We start from the raw sequence: 20,854 nt of genomic DNA on the forward strand, positions 1-20,854 counted from the left end.
CAATGTGCAAGGTCATAACGAGGTAGATTGTGAGGTCAAAAGTCCACCTTATCGTACTAGGGAACCATTCAATAGTCTTATAACAGCGGTTACAAGTTGTTCACTTCGGTACATGTGACAATAATAAACCAATTACAATTTAAACAGCACATCTGCCTGCACTTGGTCTACATCCCTTCATTCCCTGCGATTGCTCTGTGAGCTAGCATAGGCTCAATGGGTCAAATGGCTGTCACCTGCGTCATAAGGAGATGTGGAAACGAACTTGATGGAACGAACTGATGGGACTGAGACGGAGAAACTCTTCCCTCTGGAGGGAGTTGAGAGAGAGGGCATAAGCTTAAAATTAGAGTCGGGGGCACATCTTCACACGCGGGCTTCTGGAAATCTGGAACTCTCTTCTCCCAATGGGTTTGGAGCAATTGAAAGACTTGAAACTAATGGGGGGCTTTCTTTTGTTCAACAAGGATGTCAATGATACGTCAAGGGGGTTAAAGGATATAGTAGCATGAACTAACCAAACAGTACAGTAAGCTAGAGAGAAATCTGGTAGAGTACAGAAAGCCCCCAGTGTGTAAATGAGGGGTAGGATCTGGGGGGAGTTGAAGGGAATGTGGGGAGAATAAAAAAAATGGGAGAGTAGGATTAGTGTACAGTACATGGGTGGATGATGATAGGGCGTGGACTCAATGGGATGAAGAGCCTGTTTCTGTGCTGTATCTCTCCATGACTTTATAAGCAAGTGTGCACTTTGGATACACTGCTGTATCCAAGTCCATGAACGTTCCCCAAGGAATCAGAATCGGTTCCTCCCTTACTGAAAGCCAGCTGGTCAGCCTCACTTCAGGAACACGTGCATGAACAACATTAACGGCACTTACTTTTTCTCTTGGATTCGGACTCCCACTGTATACCCAAATTCTGTGCAAGACTCTGCCCCAATATAGCAGTGGTCGACCACATTTGTCCATACTAGATGGAGAGATTAAAATGTGGATGGTTCTAATTAGTTACACAGACAGACAATAACAAATGCAAGTAAAAACAAGCTTTCAATAACTGGCACTAACAGTAAATAAAACCAGTCAGATACAGACAGTTTTCACCAAGTCAGGACCTCAAAATAAAAATGCAGATGCTAAACATCTGAAATAAAAAGAGTAAAGGGCTGGCAACACTCAGCAGGTCAGATAGCATCTGTGGAGAGAGAAACAGAGTTTTCACCTTGTTTCCCCTTCCACAGATGCTGTCTGACCTAATGAATGTTTCCAGCATGGAATATCACTCAGCCACAAAAAAAAAATAATTTTTCCGGTTGTGGTAGATTGAGAATCTTTCTCTTACTAAAATGCTTATTTGAAATATATACACAATTGTATATAAAATACAGGCTACCCCTGTGTTATGGGGAGGGTTGTATTCCCAAAAAATGGTCCGTATCGTGATTTTCCATAATGCGAAGCTGTCATTTGCGCATGCGCCAAGAAATACGAGTCCAAGAAAAAATTATACCGATTTATTGATGTTTTTTCACATGAATTTATTGAGAGTTAATTTTATTCTGAATATCAAATTTTTGAGTCGTGATTTGAGAATTCTGTAAGGGTGAATTTCCATTACCCAAACAGTCGTAACGTGGGGGGAAAATCGCCTGTACGTGCGTTTAATTATAAATGTAAAAAAAGGGGACTGAAGTGCGAATGTCCAAACTTAAGATCAAGATTCAGGCATTGGAAAAATGGGATTAATGTAGGATTAATCTAAATGGGTGGTTGATGGTTGACGCAGACTTGGTGGGCTGAAGGGCTTGTTTACATGCTGAATCTCTCTGTGACTCTATGACTTTAATGTTGCTTCAGTGGGTGAGCTTCAATGGAAGAGGTCGAGAGAAAGGATGGGAGAAGAATGGTTTGGAAGAGGGAGGCAGGAGTGGTGACTAGTCTGGGAACGCTGGGTTATTAACAGATGTAAAACCAGCAGTGGGTGCGCTGGCGAATATTATATTCAAAGCAATCGGTTCCAATTCGTGGACAACAAGGAAAATCTGGAGAGTCTTACCTCATTCACTCCTACTCCTCGAGTCAGTGAGCAAACCCCTCCAAAGAACGCCATGCTGCTCATGGCGCTTTCAAACGTGGTGCCCCTGCCAAAAAGGAGAAACAAATCTAACAAGCTGGAAACAGAAGCATAAGTTAAATGCAGACGTGGTGGGGCTGGGGGGTGGTGGGGGGGGGGGGGGGTGCAGTGGAAGGGGGAGTAGAAAACAGTCACTCCACAGAAATAGGCAGGTCCACACAGTATGATCCACATCAGCCAATCCACACACAGCCTCAGTGTTAACATTCATACCCTCTTCCTGGCCCCATCTCATCAGCAGCACCTCCTTGACATGTATATCAACCCTGCCCTTAAACACACCCATGCTGTTCACACCAAGCATTCTGTGCGGTCGCTCAATCTGTACCCTCACTGCTCAACAAAGGCCTGCCCTTCTCTTTATGTTATAGCCTTTGTCTATTTGGTGTTGCAGAGTCCACCAGGCTGATGCCCAAGCTGGGAGAGCTGCCCCACAGCCTCATCAAGCCCCAGAGACGTCCAGTCATTCTAATCTCACGAGAGCAGGGCCTGTGATGGTGCAAGAGAATGGATACCGTGGTAGCTCAGTGCTCAAATTCCCAACAGCTTGGATTAACAATTCAGAGATGCCCCACTGTGACAGTAAAGGAAGTTAAAATTCAGTTAATTAACTAATCTGGAATTAATTAAAAAAAAGAAAAAAATCTCAGGAATGATTACCTTGAAACCACCTGATTTTCATTAAAGGTAAAACCCACAGGGTTCACTAATGCCCTTCAGGTGAGTGGTAGAATCTGGGGGGAGTTGATGGGAATGTGGGGAGAATAAAATTTTTGGGTAGTGATCTGAGAATTCCATAAGGGTGAATTTCCGTTACCCAAACAGTCGTAACGTGGGGGAATAAAATTGCCTGTACGTGCGTTTAGTTATAAATGTAAAAAAGGGGACTGAAATGCATATGTCCAAACTTGAATCAGATTCAGGTTTATTATCACTGACTTACACGACGTGAAATTTGTTGTTGTGCGGCAGCAGCACAATGCAAAGATATAAAAATTACTACAAATGACAAAGTAAATAGTGCAAAAAAAAATGAGGTAGAGTTCATGGACCATTCAGAAATCTGATGACAGAGGGGAAAAAGCTATTTCTAAATTGTTGAGTGTGGGTCTTTAAGCTCTTGTACCTCCTCCCTGATGGTAGTAACGACAAAAGGGCATGTCCCTGGATAGTGATGGTCCTTAGTGATGGATGCCGCCTCCTTAAGGCACCGCCTCTTGAAGATGTTCTTGATGGTGGGAAGAGTTGTGCCCATGATGGACCTGGCTGAGTCTACAACTCTCTGCAGCCTGTTGCGATCTTCTGCATTGGAGGATCTATACCAGGCTGTGATGCAACCAGTCAGAATGGTTGCATCTATAGCAATTTGCAAGAGTCTTTGATGACATAGCAAATCTCCTCAAACTCCTAACGAAGTGGAGCCATTAATGTGCCTTCGTGATTGCATCAATTTGTTGGACCCAGGATAGATCCTCTGAGATGTTGACACCCAAGAACTTGAAGCTGCTCATTCTTTCCACCGCTGACCCCTCAATGAGAACTAGTGTGTGTTCTCCCCACTTGGGATTAAGGTAAACAGGTGTTTGATGGCATGGACTTGAAAGGCAGAAGAGCCAGTTTCCATGCTGTTTCTATACAGAAATGACCTGATCTGGCCTATTTACAACTCCAGATTGTTAAAATTTTATAAAACATTGGTTAGACTGCTCTTGGGACTATTGTGTACAGTTCTGGCCGCTACACTATAGGCAAGATATGATTTTGCTGGAGAGGGTGCAGAGGAGATTCACCAGGTTGTTTCCTGGATCAGTGTGTTTCAGTTACAAGGAAAGACTAGGTAGTCTGGGCTCGTTTTTCCTGGAGGAGAGGAAGCTGTTGGGTGACCCAACAGAGATGTACAAAATTATGAGGGGTGTAGACAGGATAGATAGTAAGAAATATTTTCAAAAGGTGGGGATGTCTAACATTGGCAGCATCTAACATGAGGCACTGCCTCAAGAAGGCAGTATCTATCAAGGATTCCCATCATCCGGGCCTTGCCATCTTCCTCTCGCAGCTGCCATTGGGCAGGAGGTACAGAAGCCTGAAGTCCCACACCACCTGGTTCAGGAACAGCTACTTTCCTGCAACCATCCAGTTCCTGAAACGACCTGCACAACCCTAACCCTACTTCAGCAATGGAACACTACAGCACCTCTTGCACCAACTTCTTGCTTTTGCAGTTTTTCTCCCCCCACTGTATAGTCTAATTTTATGTATAATTTATATTGTGTTGTTTGCACTTGTGTGCCTTTGATGCTGCTGCAAGTTTTTCATTGTACTGTACCTCACCGTACCTGTACACATGACAGTAAACTCTACCTTTCTTGACTTGATAAGAGGGCGTAAGTTTAAGGTAAGAGGTCGAAAGTTGAGAGGAGATCTGAGGGGGAAAGTTTTTGCCCCCACACACAGAGTGTGGTTGGAATCTGGAAGAGGTGCTGGAGGCAGGAACTCTGACATTTAAGAAACATGTAGACAACGCCAAGACAACAAAAGCTACAGACTAAATAAAAGCAAATGGGACTAGTATAGATGGGTACAAAGGTCTGCATGGGCATGGTGGGTCGAAAGGCCTGTTTCTATGCTGTACAACTCCAAGATTCATTAATACGTTTGACTCTTAACTTCCTCCTGAAATACCCAAGAAGCCATTCAGTTGTAACTGAAGGTGGCTGACACCTTCCCAAGAGCAGTCAATGGACAACAGATGGGCAACAATGTTGGATCTACCAACTGATGCCCAGAACCCAGAAAATGATTAACATCAGAGTTCTGTGCTCCTCATCTGACACAGAAACCTCTGGCCACAAGATGGCCACCCACTGTCTCTCACTACCCCTCCACACTGATTGCTGCCACTCTGGGAAGCTGGCAAAAGGGCCTGTTGCTAAATGATAAAAGGGACCAACACCAGGGACTGACTTGGCGTCATTGTGAACAGGTTGGCCCGCTGCATCAGCTGACCCACCACACAGCACTGATGGGCAGAAAGACCCTCCTTCATTGTAAAGTCACTATCCACTGCCCTGGTGCTGTTGGGAATCAGCTGCCCCTGAGCGAGGTGGGTTTGACTCCCACTCCTGTGTCACTGGGCCCTGACGAAACAACTCAATGGTGCACGGGACCAGAGATGCACTTTTTAATTGAAGGCACCCAGATGTTCCCCCAGCAGCCCTCACACCAGGAACAGAAGAGCCCGCTGACGCAGGGAGGGAGAGATGACCTTGGGGTTCAGTGTATGGGTAACACAGGGAGAGAGGTAGTTGGTTGCCTGGGGGTTGGAACATGCTTGTTGGGAGGGGTGAGCTGATTGAGTTGGGAGAGGGATCAATCGCCTTTCTGCAGGACAGGGCGGGTCAAGAGTAGGTGGTTGGCAGTGCAGCATGCGGTTGGGGTGGGGGGAGGTGAGACAGAGGGCTCCATAGGTGACCCTTGCTGGGTTGGAGGGGAACACCTCTGCTCCATGCAGCTCTACAGAGACTACATGACACCCAGTCTGGCAAAACCTCATTCTTACTAACCTACTTATGGAAGGAGGCCATTCAGCCCATTAAAGTCTATGCCGGCTCTCAGAGCAATCCCAGCAGTCCCTTACCTCCACTTACTTCCATTCTCTCTCACAGTTGCTGCCTCCACCCTCTCAATTCTCCCATTGCCCGCCCACTCTCAGAATAATTTACAGCAGCCAATTATCCTACCAACCAGCAAGTCTTTGGGATGTGGGAGGAATCTGGAGCACCTAGGGGAAACCCCACATGAACACAGGGAGAACATGCAAACTCCACACAAGCAGCACCCAAAGTCAGGATCGAACCTTGCTCGCTGGAGCTGTGCGGCAAGAACACTAACTGTTTCAACCTTGCTTCCAAATCCTTCCTTGGCCTATCCCCTGGCTGAATCACAGCAACCTCCCATCTCACATTTCTTAGAGATAACTGTGCTCCTTCATGCCTTGCCTTGTTCAACGCATGTCCTCCTGCAACTGAAGCCTCTGAGCTCTGGAACCTAAACTCTCCTAGGCCCTCTCCTAGACCCTGTGTCCTCAAACAACTGCTCGGCGGCCTCTCATACTATCTCCTCACGCAACCCGCTGTTGGGCTTTGTTGAGCACGGCCCCTGGCGAGTGCCGCAGAGTGTTTTAGTGTCGAGAAGGTGTGTCGGAAGAGGAAGGAGCACTCACGAGAGTAGCTGGACCGAGTCAGCTCGCTCCCTCACGAACTGCTGCCTGTACTTGGAGAAGCTGCGCAGGGTCTTCACCTGGTCCTGGCCCACATCAATCCGGTCCTTGTCTGACCACGTTTCCATGGCAACCAGCACCACCCTGGTGTTTAGCTGCTCCTTGAAGATCTGCAAGACAGGAGGACAGGAGCGGTACAGGAGTGGAACACTGGGTAAACGGACAGTTAGCCAATCTGATCAGTGGAAACACGAGGGTAAAGCAGGAGACACACATGGGGGAGGAGACGCTATTAGACAATCCATTTAATTCTCCTTAAGGCCGTAGCAAAAGAAAAATCAAGGCTCCCGTTCCTTTGACTGATAGATGAGGAAGGCTGGAAATGTATCTACCCATTACAGGAACCCCATCAGGAAACGTGCAGAATAAAAGATGTCACAAATCACTTTACAGCCAATACTTCTGAGCCTTATTCATTGCTGTATTGTTGGACATACAGCACCCAATGTGCCTACAGCACACTCTCACAAATAACCTAATAGGTTGTGCAATGTTCTCTCAGTGATACGCAGACACTTGGTCAAGGCAACACCTTGCAATCTTTTATGTTCGCCTACAAAGGCACGCACGTCTCACTTCATCACCTCATCCAAAATGGCCTCCGTCCTGTATTGGATTTGAAGTTTTTATATTGACTGTAAAGGGCACTGGACATCCTGAGATTGTGAAAGTTGCTTTAGAAATGCTTCTTAACCTCACAATTGAATTGAGACTGAAATCTCAAATGCGATAGAGGTTTTCAATGCAGCATTAGACCCACAAGCAACAACACTTAAGGGTAAACTATGGGGAAAGGGGTCAGCTGGCTATGGAAGAGATACGGAAGTCCACACAATCTTCCGTCTTTCATGCTGACTGCGCTGACCAATGCCAATTGGGATGAGGATTCCCATTACACGTGGCCCAACCCCAGGAATATCCAACGAAGTGAGATCCCACTCTGTGATATTAGAGATTGAAGCAATTGTATCAGGATGTGAAGCCTGCCAGAGGGCAACTTCAGTCCAATAGTGATACTACAGCCATCCAGGACAGAGCAATCCTCTTTGATTGATTCTCCCAGCCACCAAAATCAATGTTCCCCTCTCTAAAACTCCTCATGAGGGATGGAGAGAATGAAGGAAGCAGCCCCCCCCCCAATTAAATGCAGCCTCTGCCTCTCAGTCAGCAGGTCCAGGGTTCCAAGCCATTAATGAGCTCTGAGAGTCAAAGCCACACCAAGATCAGTGCACAATCGAGGCAGTGGGGCACTACTCCTGGCACCACATTTCAGGTGACGGATGTCACGCCACAGCACTGTCTATCTTTTCACAGCACAGTGGTGGAGCTGCTGTCTCACAGCGCCAGAGACCCAGGTTCAATCCGAGCTCAGGTACTGTCTGTGTGGAGTTTGTATATTCTCCCTGTAATGGCGTGGGCTTTCTCTGGGTGCTCCAGTTTCCTCCCACATCTCAAACACATGTGGGTTGGTAGGTTAATTGGCTGCTGTAAATTGCCCCTTACAGTCAGGTAAGTGGTAGAATCGGCAGATGAGGGGGGGGAAGGGTTGAGTAGGGAGAATAAAACATGGGATTAATGTAGGATCAGTGTAATGGGTGGTTGATGGTCAGCATGGACTCAGTGGGCCAAAGGGCCTGTTTTGGTGCTCTTTCAATGACTCTATAAGTGAGCTGGGGCACTACTTTGAAGAGCAGACGAGCTCCCTGGAGTGTCTTGGTCAAAATTCATTCCTTGACCAAATTCATTTACTCAGATCTTGTTGCTAACTTCCAGTTAAGTGTGTTATCTTCCTGTGTACAAGATGACCATCTACACAATTAAAAATGGCCACACCTTGGAAGTTTTTATATCGGCTGTACAGGGCGCTGGACATCCTGAGATTGCGAAAGTTGCTTTAAAAATGCTCCTTAACCGCACTGTCCCATGACTTGACTTCCCTATGCAACAGGTCAATCAGAACGAGTGGCCTGGATGAGAGAACTGCAGACACACGACCTCCTTACCCCGATCTCATGCTCCTTTTCCCTCCTCGGACACCTGCCCGTGAAGCCATACTGTGGGACTGTAGCGCCATATTGTGTTATAGTGTTCCACACAATGCTCCTCCACCTCCCTTCCTGGCCCACTTCCGATCATGGCTGTGGTGTTGGATTATCACAGAAGTTGCCAGGGACTACTGCGAGACACTAATCAGGAAGTGGAAGCAACTGGTGCAGTTTTGTCTGGGAGCAACAGCAGTTCCAGAGGGAGAGAGAGGGTGGGGAGAGAGTGAGAGGACAGAGAGAGGGAGAGAGTGAGAGGGCAGAGAGAGAGAGAGAGAGAGAGGGAGGGCAGAGAGAGAGAGAGGGAGAGAGGGCGGGGGCGCGCGGCAGAGAGCGAAAAACTGAAGGTGGTAAAGCACCTTTCACTTTTCTGATGCCTAAGCTGTGTTGCTCCTCACTGAGTGCCCCAGGCAGCAGAGGGTTGCGAGTAACATCCCTGATGGGCAAGAGGCAGCCTGGTTTTGCCTGAAATCCGTAGTCTTCCTCTACCAAATGGATTTTCCTCTACTGTGGAGTTCCCAACATCAGTGCAACAGGAAAGATCCAGCTCACTCCATACTACCACCAGCATTAAACTCCTGCCAGGGTGCCATAATTTCAAAAATAAACAGTGGAACAAGCAAACTGTACACCACTTCTCATTATCTGTACAAAATTGGTTAAGTACTTACAATGTCCAAAAGGTTAACCACAGACTTGGCAAAGTTGTTGGTGTGAGCCCGGGAGGATCGCCGTCTCTTGTACTGTGGCAGAGAAGCAGAGGATCATTAAATACCACGGAATGGCACGTAATACTGAGAGTATTTCACACAACAAATGCTAGACCCCTGATGACAAAAGGGAAAAAGAAAATCTGCAAAGGTTCATCGGTCTAAACATTAGTGGTGAAGATTAGAGAAATCAATCCAGGATAATTTGAATTTAGGAAATATAGTACAAGCAATCAAAGGCTAGGCAGATTTGTTAAAAGCAAGTAGTGTTTATAAAACAATTGAATTAATTGATGAAGAGGGTCGATGAGGGAGGTGTAGTTAATGTTCTGTATTATGTAGGCAAAATTAAAGTCTGTGGGATTAAAGGGATGGTGATAGCATTGATTTAAGACCGTCGAAGAAACAGAAAGCAGCAGTGGTGGTAAACGGTTTATATTTAGACTGGAACTACTGAATAATATTGCTCAGGGGTTGGTATCACCACCACTCTTTCCGATGGACATCAATGGACAAACTTAGTGCACAGGGACAATAAACTTGGGAAATGTAGTGAATTATGAAAAGGTGATGGCAGACTTCATAAACAAACTTAGTGAATAGACACACGCCAGTCAAAAGTTAATGTGGGAGGCACAGTGATGCAGCGAGTCGAGCCGCTGCCTCTCAGGGGCTGAGGCCTGGGTTCGATCCTGACCTCAGGATCTGTCTGTGTCTGCATGTTCTTCCTGTGATGGCATGAGTTTCTGCTGGGTGCCCCAGTTTCCTCCCACATCCACACAGATGTGCGGGTTGGTAGGGTAACTGGTGAGTGGTAAAATCTTGGGGTGGGGGGGAGGGTGTCAATGAGAACAAGGGGAGAATAAAATACAGGAGTAATGTAGGATTGGTGGAAACTGGTGGTTGATGGTTGGTGCGGACTCGGTGGGCGAAGGGCCTGTTTCCATGAAATATGAAGTGAGTGCATAGACCGCAAATGATACACTTCTAAAGGTGTTGTAACAACAGGCCTGTAAGGGAGAGGGATGGGGTCATACACAAATCTTTGAAGGGGGCAAAGGAGGTTTGCAAAAGTCTCAGTTTCACTGTCAGTGCAAAAACAAGGATGTAATCCCAATCCTTTCCAAAACTCTGGGCGGGCCTCCACTGGAGCACCATGTTCTTCTCTGGGCTTCACGCTTTATGTTGGGGGGCTGTGGAAGGTACAGGAGAGGTTCACTCGGATAGTACCAGAATGAGGGACTTTGATTACATGCAGAGCCTCAGGGAAGTAAAAACAGGGGTGATATCGTTCTTTGAGCAAAGATAAAAGTATTCAAAATGAAGAAGGGTCTTGTGAGAATAAATAAGGCAGGAAATGATTTGCGAGGAGATGGCTTGGTAACCATTGGATGTGGATTTATAATGCAACAGGCAACAGAATTAATGGTGACATCGTTTATATTTAAAATGGGAATTGTAATTTCAAATGCAGATCCTTGGAAGTTTGAGGGAAGCATTTTCAGTCACAACTTTGAAAGGGAATTGTATAAGTAATTGAAGTAAAAATATTTGCAGGGCTATAGGAAAAGAGCAAGGTCTGGGACTAATTTAGACAATTCTTTCAACGGGCTGGGCAGTGTACAGTGACCTGTGTACAAGAATCTATCATCCCTACTGTTCCCCCAGCATGAGCTAAGGGGCTCAGCTGTTCATGCATTGAACAATTGAGGGTTTAATCTTCAAGCAAGTTAATGGCAAAATGAATAATTTTTGGCAAAGGGGGTTAAAAAGAAAATCAGTGGTCTGTCAACAAAAGGCAGCAAAACACACAAATAAGACAACCTCCAATTTTGCAGGTAGAATTTAACCTAGTTTAAAAAAAGGATCTGTTGCCTGATTAGAGAGGGTGTCCAGTGAGGTGCGACCTGTGTTCATGGGTTGCCCTCTGCTGGTGAACAGGCATAGGGCTGTAAAGGAGCACGTTATCACAATCCATAATTTATCACTTACTAATGAAATTTCAGAGACCCAAGATTTCATTTGCAATTACATGGGTCATTAATCACAAAGCATAAAGGGACAAAATGCTTCTCTGTAATTTCAGAAAGGCAACATTCATTTTCCTCAGATTTACACCAGGATTTATGTTGTTCTCATAAGATCGCTCTGAGGGCAGCTCTTCATGCCCCCTCCTAGCATATGCAATCTGGTGAGGTTATCCAAACATCCAGCTTTTGTTACATGACTGATGATTCCAGGGTTTTTAAAACCTGTCATACCCTAAATCTCCTGGAACTGATTCCACCCATCTCCCCTTGTCTGGCCGTCAGTGGTTAGCCTGGTATCGCTTTCTAGTCCATCTGCAAGACATGAAGGCGATCCAAAATGGATCTCATCCAGGACTTCAGGCGTACCTGTTCTAGCCTTAGATGTTCCCACTTGTGGCTCCACTATTCCTAGTCAACATTCCAGCCAGTGTGTGCTCAGTCCCACACTGCTTGCACTCAGTGGCATTGAACCTTTGCAGAAACTTTCCAAAATTCCAGGCATGTGCATTGAATTTGACCCTGTGCTCCCATATTTTTCATTCACATCATGAAAAAAATGTCCAAGTGCATCTGGTAAGTTGGTGAACTCTCCACCCACTTTCCCTGAGTCCATCACCACCACCATTCCTTTCACAAAAATGCCTCCCATAAGTTTGCCTACTGGATCACTCAAATACTTTCGGAGGGATCTCTAGGCCAGGGGATGGAGCCTCTCCTGACCATGAGGTCGCAGGTCAGAGGGAACACAAGTGACAAGTTGACCCCACTGGATATCTGACGCTGAGCCTCTCTCGCAACCTTGGATCAATAAAAGTTAATAGATCTTTACACACACACACACACACACACACACACAGTTGATAAGGATGTCCATCTGCATACTGCAGAATCACTTGGCATCAACTTTAAAGCCTCGACATTCTGACTTACTCTCACCTCCAGAAGCTGCCTGTATTGACACCTTGACTTGGATTTAGGCCCTTGCTTCAGACCCTCATCCATGCCTGTGCTGCCCCCAGACTCAACCAATCCACTGCTCTTCCGGTCAATCTCTCACCTGCTCTAATTCCAGACCACCAAGAAGTACCACCTCTATCCTCAATCACACCACGTCCCCTTCACCCATCACCCCTTTGTTCAATGATCTACACTGGGCCCCTCCCTGGACCATCCATTTTAAAATTCTCATCCAGGGCCCTCTAATCCCAGTCAGTTCTACTACCCTCCCCACATGCTAGACCTCCTCTAGTTCTGGACTTAAGCAGATCTATTTCTCTTGATGAGCATCAGAAGACACTTTGATCTAAAGCATTGACTCTGGTTCTCTTCCCACAGATGCAGCCTGATCTGCTGAGTATTTCCAGCATTTTCTGATTTTGTTCCAGACCTCTTTCCTCCTTTGACCAACCTTTTGGTCATCTCAAGTAACAGACTGGCACATTGTGTCTGGTTAAACTCCTGGGGACAGTTTCACCACAATTAAAGCACCATACAATGGAAGGTGTGTGCATGTGATAGGTGAGTGGATGTGTACCAGGCATAAGGGCAGCACAGCGACAGAGATAGTAGAGCTACTGCCTCACAGCTCCAACATCCTGGGTTCAATCCAGAGCTCCGGCACTGTGCGGAGTTTGCACATTCTCCCTGTGACTGGGTGGGTTTCCCCCGGGTGTTCCAGTTCCCTCCCACATCCCAAAGGCAAGTGGGCTGGTAGGTTAACAGGCCGCTGTAAACTGCACCTAGTGTGTAAGTGAGTGGTCGAATCTGTGGGTTGGGTGGGGGTGGGGGTGGAGTCGATGATGAAAGAATAAAGGGATTAATGTAGTACGTGAATGGTAGAATCTGGAAGAGGTTGATGGGAATGTGGGGTGAATAAAATGGAATTAGTGCATGATTAGTGTAAATGAGTACTCTGTGTTTGGCACGGACTCTATGGGCTGAAGGGCCTACTTCCATGCTTTATGACTATGCCTCAGGCAAAGCAAACAGGCTGGGAGGAAGGCAGACTGTAGAAAGTATTGCAGTTCCCACCATCATGTGGTCGTTTACAATCATGAGTTCCAGGTATTTCATTTCATAGAAGACACTCCGGCGATGGACCTGAGGAGACAGAAATTGATTGGTCAGCTCATCCAACGGGTGATGGGCACTGCCAATGGCAACACCCTTAGCAATAATATCACTTCCGGCCCTCCCTCCTGTGCCACAGGAAATAACTAATTAGTTGGACCAGACACCCCAGAACTCACCCATCACCTCAAAGTAACTAGTCTTTCCCAGAATTAGTTCCGTCAAACTGATGGCCTTCAAATCTTGGGGAGTAGAATTGAAACCCGCAGAATCAATGCTGCAGTTTGGATTAACATGCACAATTTGATTTCATAAAGCAAATGGAGGCCACATTTTAAAGGTTCATAAGGATGATATCCAAACCAAGAGGATGTGCTTATCAGAATAGACCTGACACGGAGAGTCTGCATTTTCTTCCAGGAAAATGGCTAGGGGGTGTCCTGGAATGTTTGAATTCATGGAAGGATTCACTATTATAAAACAACAAGCAAGATGCTGGAGGAACTCAGTGGGTCAGACAGCATCTGTGGAGGGAAATGGACAGTCGTTTGGGGTCAAGACCTTGCATTTGGATGAAGGGTCTCAACCTCTCTTCCTCCAGCATCCAGTTCCTCCGGCATTTTCCTTGTTGCTTCAGATTCCAACACCTACAGTCTCTTGCATCTTCACTATTGTAAACATTGGTGGAGCCCATCCCATTGAACCTCTTCATAACCGGCTCCTGTGATGTGCAAGAATACAGCTTAATGCAAGCCCCTTGTTCCACCTTCTCAGATACTGTATTTATTAACGTCTCAGTTTGGTTATCATCTCGAGAAAACGTGCCTCTATTTCCAAACTAAACTCCACCTAAGTACACTGAATCGCTCTGTGTTTTAACTCTATTCCTTGTGTACTGAAGCCCATTCTGCGTGAGGGCTTTTCTATGGTGTCGTAAAGTTGCCTTGCTGCTGTTATTGAGTTATCCTGGCTTTGTTCTCAGGAGCCAAATGCCCCACCTCACACTCATTGAAATGGATTTGCAAACAGGGTGAATTTATGAACATCAAATTCTGAAACTACTTTCAGCCTTTGAAGTCCAAATGGCTGCAATTAGAGTCAAAGAAAGATACAGCATGGAAATGGGCCCTTTGGCTCACTGAGTCCACACTGACCATCAACCACCCATTTACACTAATCCTACATTATTCCCTTTTATTCTCCCCACTTTCCCCTCAACTACCCTCACATTCCAAGTCTACCACTTCGCTACACACTAGGGATAACAAACTGCTGCTAATTAGCCTACCAACTGGCACATCTTTGGGATGTGGGAGGAAACCCACACGGTCACAGGGAGAACGTGCAAACTCCATACAGACAGCACCCAAGGTCAGGAGTGAACCCGGGTCTCTGGAGCTGTGAGGCAGCAGTTCTACCAGCTGCGCCACTGTGCTGACACCAGACACTAGTGGCCCTACCACATTCCTAGGTGAACACCATCTCCCACTCAGGGAACTGCTGTTCCCCAGTTACTCTCCATTCCCAATTCCACTTGCTCTGGTAGATTCCAATCTGTGTTTGGCTCACCATGCATGGGAAAGGGCTCTGGAACCTGGGGAGAACTAACCTGATCCCTCCTTCCCCAACTCTGCCCCAAACGTCAGACAAAGATAACCACATGGAAACTCACAGTGACATTGAGGAAATGGGGGTGGGGAATATTTACCGCTCTCCTTCTCCTGCGTGGTCGGAACCAAGGAAAGTCCGCCAGTCGAGACCAAAGAGCGCTGGCCTTCCTCGTATTGCCTGAAAGAGAATGCAGGAGAGAAGAAGTGACCCACAGTAAAGAGCATCTCCTAACCAGCTTCCCCTGAAAGAACATAACACACTTTATTTCATAGGGAGAGGAAAAAAAAACTTGGCCAGGAATTAAAACAAGGCTTAAAGGAGTAGCAGGAGATGGAGAGGTGCGGGGATGGAATTCCAGAGCTTGGGGCTCATGCGGAAGTTCGATCACTGGAGAATTTTTAAAGATGAGGTAGGTCACCCTTAGGGAAGAGGAGATGAGGCCTGAGCAGATCAGCCATGATTGTGTTGAATGAGGAGCAGGCTCGAAGGGCCAAGTGGCCTACTCCTGCACCTATTGCGTTGTGTACAAACATCAAGCTCTGGGGGGGGGGGGGTGTGGGGAGGGGGGTGGTGGTGGTTTACAGTGCTCGATGAGGTTACAGAAACACAGTGGGCGAGGCCATGGAGAGATCTGGAAAGATTGAAAATTTTACACAGGAGACTTTGCTAGGTCGGTCAATTTAGGTCATGGATGTTGTATGAGGGTCACTTGGAGAGAGCTGAGCTAGGTAGTGAAGTTTTAGTTAAGCTCAGAGGTACGGAGGTTGATGGGTGTTGGGGGGGGTGGGGGGTATTTGAATGGCAACCTAACAGTTTGGTTTAAGGTCACAGTTTGGGGAAGCTTCTTCTACACCAAGACAGTGGACAGGATGGCTTCCTTCTGTGTCGTAACCTCTTCAGGATTCTAAGTCTGTCTAACCTTCCTGCTGTTATATTGAATGTGCTGGGCTAATAAAGGAAAGCACCAAGTTTGCCTTTTAAACCACTTCCAGCCTACAAAATGACTTAAGCAAGCTGACAAACTTCAACGAGCAAGTCAACAGCTGATCAAGAGGCACACAGGGTGGTTCAACAATTAATAATGTGGGGAAAAAATACAAACTAATTTTTACAAACATTTTGTCATGTTTTTCAAGCAGTACAGACTTGCAAACTTTGACCAAACTTGAATATCTTTGTGGGGCCTTGAGAAATGATTCACTGGCTGGCACGTTCAAAGAGCTGTGCAGAGACCAATGGGCCAAACAGATTCCTCGTGTACTGAATGATCCAAGTGTGACCTATAGAGAATAGGTCACACTTGGATCATTCAGTACACAAAGAGTCCGTTATGATCTGGAAGAGTGGGGCAGTGGGGTGAGGAAAAAGAAACTGCAGCAGCAAGCAAAGTTCGCTAAAACAGGACAACGCAACTGGAATTACTCATGTGTGGAAGCTTGTCCATCAATCCCACCGGCATCCGATGAATTGTGTGTGGCCTTGACAAATTCTCCTGAAACAAATCCAAAACAACATCCCTTCATCAGCCGCAGTATGTCAAAGGAATATCATTTTACCACACCAATGGGTCTGGTGATTCCAACTCCTCCCTGTACACCTGACCGTCCAACTCCTGGGTGGGATATGGAGCATCATTGTAATTATGTTCAGCTTAGTTCAGACTGAAGGTCGATCTCTCAGTTCCAGCCATGTACAATAAACTCAGGCCAAAAGGAATGGATCCGAAATCATTTAATTCTCATATTTCCTTGGTACACGTGAGACCAGTCAAACTATCAGTCACATCCCCTCTCCCACATTTATCTCCCTGAAACCTATTCCCTCACATACCCTTCAGCTCTCCCCACTTACACAAAGGGGCAACTTACAGAAGTTAATTAACCTACCAGCATGTCTTTGGGATGTGGGAGGAAACTCATATTTCCATATTTTCTTATGACATAGATCCATCAAGTCTATACCGTCACATTTAACTTCCCACTAATTTTTCCCTGTAACCTACTCTCCCCACATACCCATCAAATCCCCTCCTCAGATTCTACCACCACGGCAATTTACAGCAGCCAATTAACCTACCAGCCTGCATGCCTTTGGGACATGGAAGGAAACTAGAGCACCCAGGGGAAACCCACGCGGTCACAGGGAGAACATGCAAGCTCCATACAGACAGCACCCGAGGTCAGGATTGAACCGGGTCACTGGCGCTGCAAGGCAGCGGCTCTACCAGCTGCGCAACACATTTCACACCACGGGTAAAAAAGAACCACCGGTACATTTTCACGCTGCATATATAAACCAGATGTATGTTACTTTCATTCTTTTTCAGGTCATGACATCACTAGCAGCACTGGCAATGACCTAGTTGGCTTGAGAAAGTGGTGGCCCAGGTTTGGCCTGACTCAGTGGCTTTCTAGGTCACTTCATACAGCAGATATAAAATCAACCAAACTCGTGTGGGATAGAAGTCACATGCAGGCCAGGCCAGACCAGGTAAAGATGACAGAAACGTCTTCCCTAAACAGTGAAGCATTTAGGATTCCATGATAACTTGAGGGTTTCACAGTCACTTTTATTGATAGGAGGTTTGTTGTGCCAAATCTCTCGAATTTGTCAGGATGTCTTATAGTCAGAGATAGAAACAGGCCCTTTGACACACTGAGTCTGCATCAACCACCACACCCCCATCTTCCCACTAATCGTATTCTAACCCATTCTATTCTCTGCAAATTCCCATCAACTCCCCCCAATTCCAGATTGCAATCACTCTCCAAGTGAAAGGCTTCCCTTGTCTCTCTTTTGTACCTCCCTACTGACTGAAGCGTCCAGTAATGGGAACAGCTACCCTCCATTTACTCAATCTAAACCAGTCACCATCTAGTCATAGAATTATACAGTATGGAGGCAGGCCTTTCGGCCCGACTCATCCATGCCAACCAAGGTGCCTTCCCGAGCTAGTCCCATTTGCCTGCATTTGGCCCATATCCCTCTCAATTTTTGAGACACAAGAAAGACTGCAGATGCTGGAATCTGGAACAAAAAACGACGGAACTCACTGGGTCAAGCAGCATCTGTGGAGGCAAAGGGATAAACAACATTTCGGGTCGAGACCCCAGCATCATTTTAAATCTCCTACACCTCTGTCAAATTTGATTGCTCTCAGGAGAACAATTCTTGCTTCTCCAGTAAAAACTCTCCGGCTCTCTCCACTCCATTAAATCTTTTCTGCACCCTCTCTAGGACTTGTAAAGTATGGTGACAACGGTGGGGTTTGATAAAGATTCAACACCTCCTTCCTCCAATTATGGATCACAGGATTCCATTGCTTTACTAACCTCACTCTCAAAATGCCCTGCCACTCTCAGAGGTTTATGATACATCCCAATCCCTGTGATCTAGCACAAACCTGAGATTGATCTGTTTGGTCTGCATTCTCTTTCCTTATTCTTTCATGCTTGTCCAAATTAAAATTCACCTGCTGCTTGGGGGCCCGTTCACCCAGTCTGTCCACGTTTCCTGAAGTCCATCACTATCCTCCTCACTGTTTTCTGCACTGCCAATCTTTTGTGTTGAATCCAGCTTTTGAGGAGTTACCCTACAGAGCCCCGAACAGGACCCTGGGGAACCCCACGTCCACCACCATCCACTCTGGAAATACACCCGCTTATAACCACAGTCTGACTCCCGCCTTTATTTTTTACTACTTATTCACTTTTCAGATTCTGGATAAGGCCAGCATTTATTTCCCATCCCTCATCGCCTTGATGGTGGTGGTGAGGCACTTCTTGAACCGCTGCAATCCTTCTTGTGAAGGTAATCATAAGGTGCTGCTGGAGAGCGAGTTCCAGGATTTAAACTCAGCGATGAAGGACCAGTGATAAATTTCCAAATCAGAGTGCTGTGCAGTTTGGAGTGGTGTTGTTCCCATGCATCTTAAACCCTTGACCTAATAGGTGTTTGAGGTTGCCCACTTGGTAGGTACTGTGGAGTAACCTGGGTGAGTAACTGTGTCAAGGGTAGGTAGTTAGACACTCCTGTCTAGAGGTGGTCATTGCCTGGCACTTAAGTAGCGCAAATGTTACTTGCCACTATACTTGTGGAAAGAGTTAGATTCACAAAACAGATACAGCATGGAAACAGGCGCTTCAGCCCACTCAGTCTGTGTTGACCATCAACCACTCATTTACACTGATCTCATATTATTCTCCCCACACTCCCATCAACCCGCTCAACATTCTACCGTCACCTACACACGAGAAGCAATTTACAGCAGCCCATTAACTAAACAACCCACATGTGGGAAGAAACCGGAGCACCTGGAGGAAACCCAAGCAGTCACAGGGAGAGCGTGCAAACTCCACACACACACACACACACACACACACACACACACACAGCATCTGAGGTCAGGATTTGAACCCAAGCCTCTGGCACTGTGAGTCAGCGGATCTACCAGCTGCGCCACTGTGCTGGTTGGGAGTGTCAAGAGGTGTTTACAGTTCTTATCAGTGCTGACCCCCAAGATGCTGGAGACAGGGAACTGGGAATGAAAGTGCCATTAAATGTCATGGACAGGTGGTTAAACATTTATTGGACATTATTTTGTGGCATGAATTTTACTTATCGGCCCATAACTGAATGTTTTCTCGGTCTTTAAGCCTATTTTTTGTTCATGCTCTTAGTGATACTTTTATTCCATGGATCTCAGTTTTACCAGCCAGCCTTAAACCTCTTCTTACATTAATCAAGCATTAGGTGGATTTTTTTCTCCACTCTCACCCTCCGGTACTAGCTGTCAGCAGCTAATGGAAACTAATCTTTTTGACATCTTCAGTTTAAAAATAGCTGAATGACAATTATTCTTTAAACGCGCATGAAGATAATATCTCCCAAACTACCACAGTAATGCACAAGACCCAGCCCAAGAACAGCGCACCCTTCATGGATCCACAAGTGAGCGATGGAATAGTCCGAACATCTGGCTAGTTTTTAAGCTAAGCGTTCCCAAAAGGCTCTCCAAAGCTTTGCAATTTGTCAGATATATGGAATACTAATGTGGATTATGGGAGCCAAGATTTTACTGGGGCATAGAATATTGAACAGGACAGCACAAGAACAGGCCCCTTGGCCCACAGTGTCTGTGCCATCCATAGTGTCAATTAAAATTGATCCCATCTGTTTACACATGGCCCATATCCCTTGATTCCCTGTCTGCTCACGTGCCTGTCTAAATGTCTCTTTAATGTTGCCATTGTGGTTTCACCACTTCTTCCAGTAGCGCGTTTCACGCACCTACCATGCTCTGTGTGTAAAAAAAAACAACTTACCTTGTGAATCTCCTTTCAACCTTCCCCCTACATACTCATCAACTCAACCAAGATTCTATCACTCACCTGCACACTTGGGGCAATTTCCAGCAGCCAACTAACCTACCACTTCCTACCAATGTGGGATTAAACTGGAGCACCCAGGAGAAACCCACGCGGCACAGGGAGAACGTACGAGTTCCACACAGACAGCACCTGGGGCGAGGATCAAACCTGGAACCATGATGCAGCAGCTTGACGAATAGCGCCACTGCACTGGGCCCACCCACATCTCAAAGATGTGCAGGTTGGTAGGTTAGCTGGTTACTGTACATTCCTCCTAGTGTGGTAGAATCTGGGTGGAGTTGATGGGAACGTGGGGAGAATGAAGTGAGATTAGTGTAGGACTCATGCAAATGGGTGGCTGATAGTTGGCACAGACTCGATGGGCTGAAGGGCCTGGTTCCATGTTGTGTGACTCTATGAAGTAAACACCATTTCTGTGCAGCCCCGCCTGCCTCTGACTTCATTCTCACACCAGCCCAGTTGTACTTGGTCTAACTTCTTGTGGTGACTTAGTACCATCAAGGTCACTGTGAAGGACTGGCAAACAGCACTGTGAGAACTCCCTTATCCCATGGACAACAACAGCTCAAAAAATTCCAGTTCCCCC

The 20,854-nt window shown here is 46.4% G+C and overlaps 1 protein-coding gene across 4 annotated transcripts in view; it reads right to left on the reverse strand.

Annotated features, from left to right (window-relative positions):
- adam23a (ADAM metallopeptidase domain 23a) overlaps positions 1-20,854 on the reverse strand; it is a 132,872-nt gene that overhangs the window by 55,907 nt on the left and 56,111 nt on the right. For 3 of the 4 annotated variants that reach the window (XM_052028786.1, XM_052028773.1, XM_052028765.1), the window contains exons 7-13: positions 16,292-16,370; positions 14,976-15,055; positions 13,229-13,297; positions 9,129-9,200; positions 6,359-6,525; positions 2,059-2,143; positions 882-972 (exon numbers count right to left, since the gene is read on the reverse strand). In XM_052028786.1, coding sequence (XP_051884746.1) covers positions 882-972; positions 2,059-2,143; positions 6,359-6,525; positions 9,129-9,200; positions 13,229-13,297; positions 14,976-15,055; positions 16,292-16,370 — 643 coding nt within the window. The remainder of the gene's footprint in view (positions 1-881; positions 973-2,058; positions 2,144-6,358; positions 6,526-9,128; positions 9,201-13,228; positions 13,298-14,975; positions 15,056-16,291; positions 16,371-20,854) is intronic. The other variant, XM_052028780.1, reaches the window with a different exon arrangement.

This window comes from Pristis pectinata, chromosome 1, assembly GCF_009764475.1.
Source record: "Pristis pectinata isolate sPriPec2 chromosome 1, sPriPec2.1.pri, whole genome shotgun sequence".
Classification (NCBI taxonomy): domain Eukaryota; kingdom Metazoa; phylum Chordata; class Chondrichthyes; order Rhinopristiformes; family Pristidae; genus Pristis; species Pristis pectinata.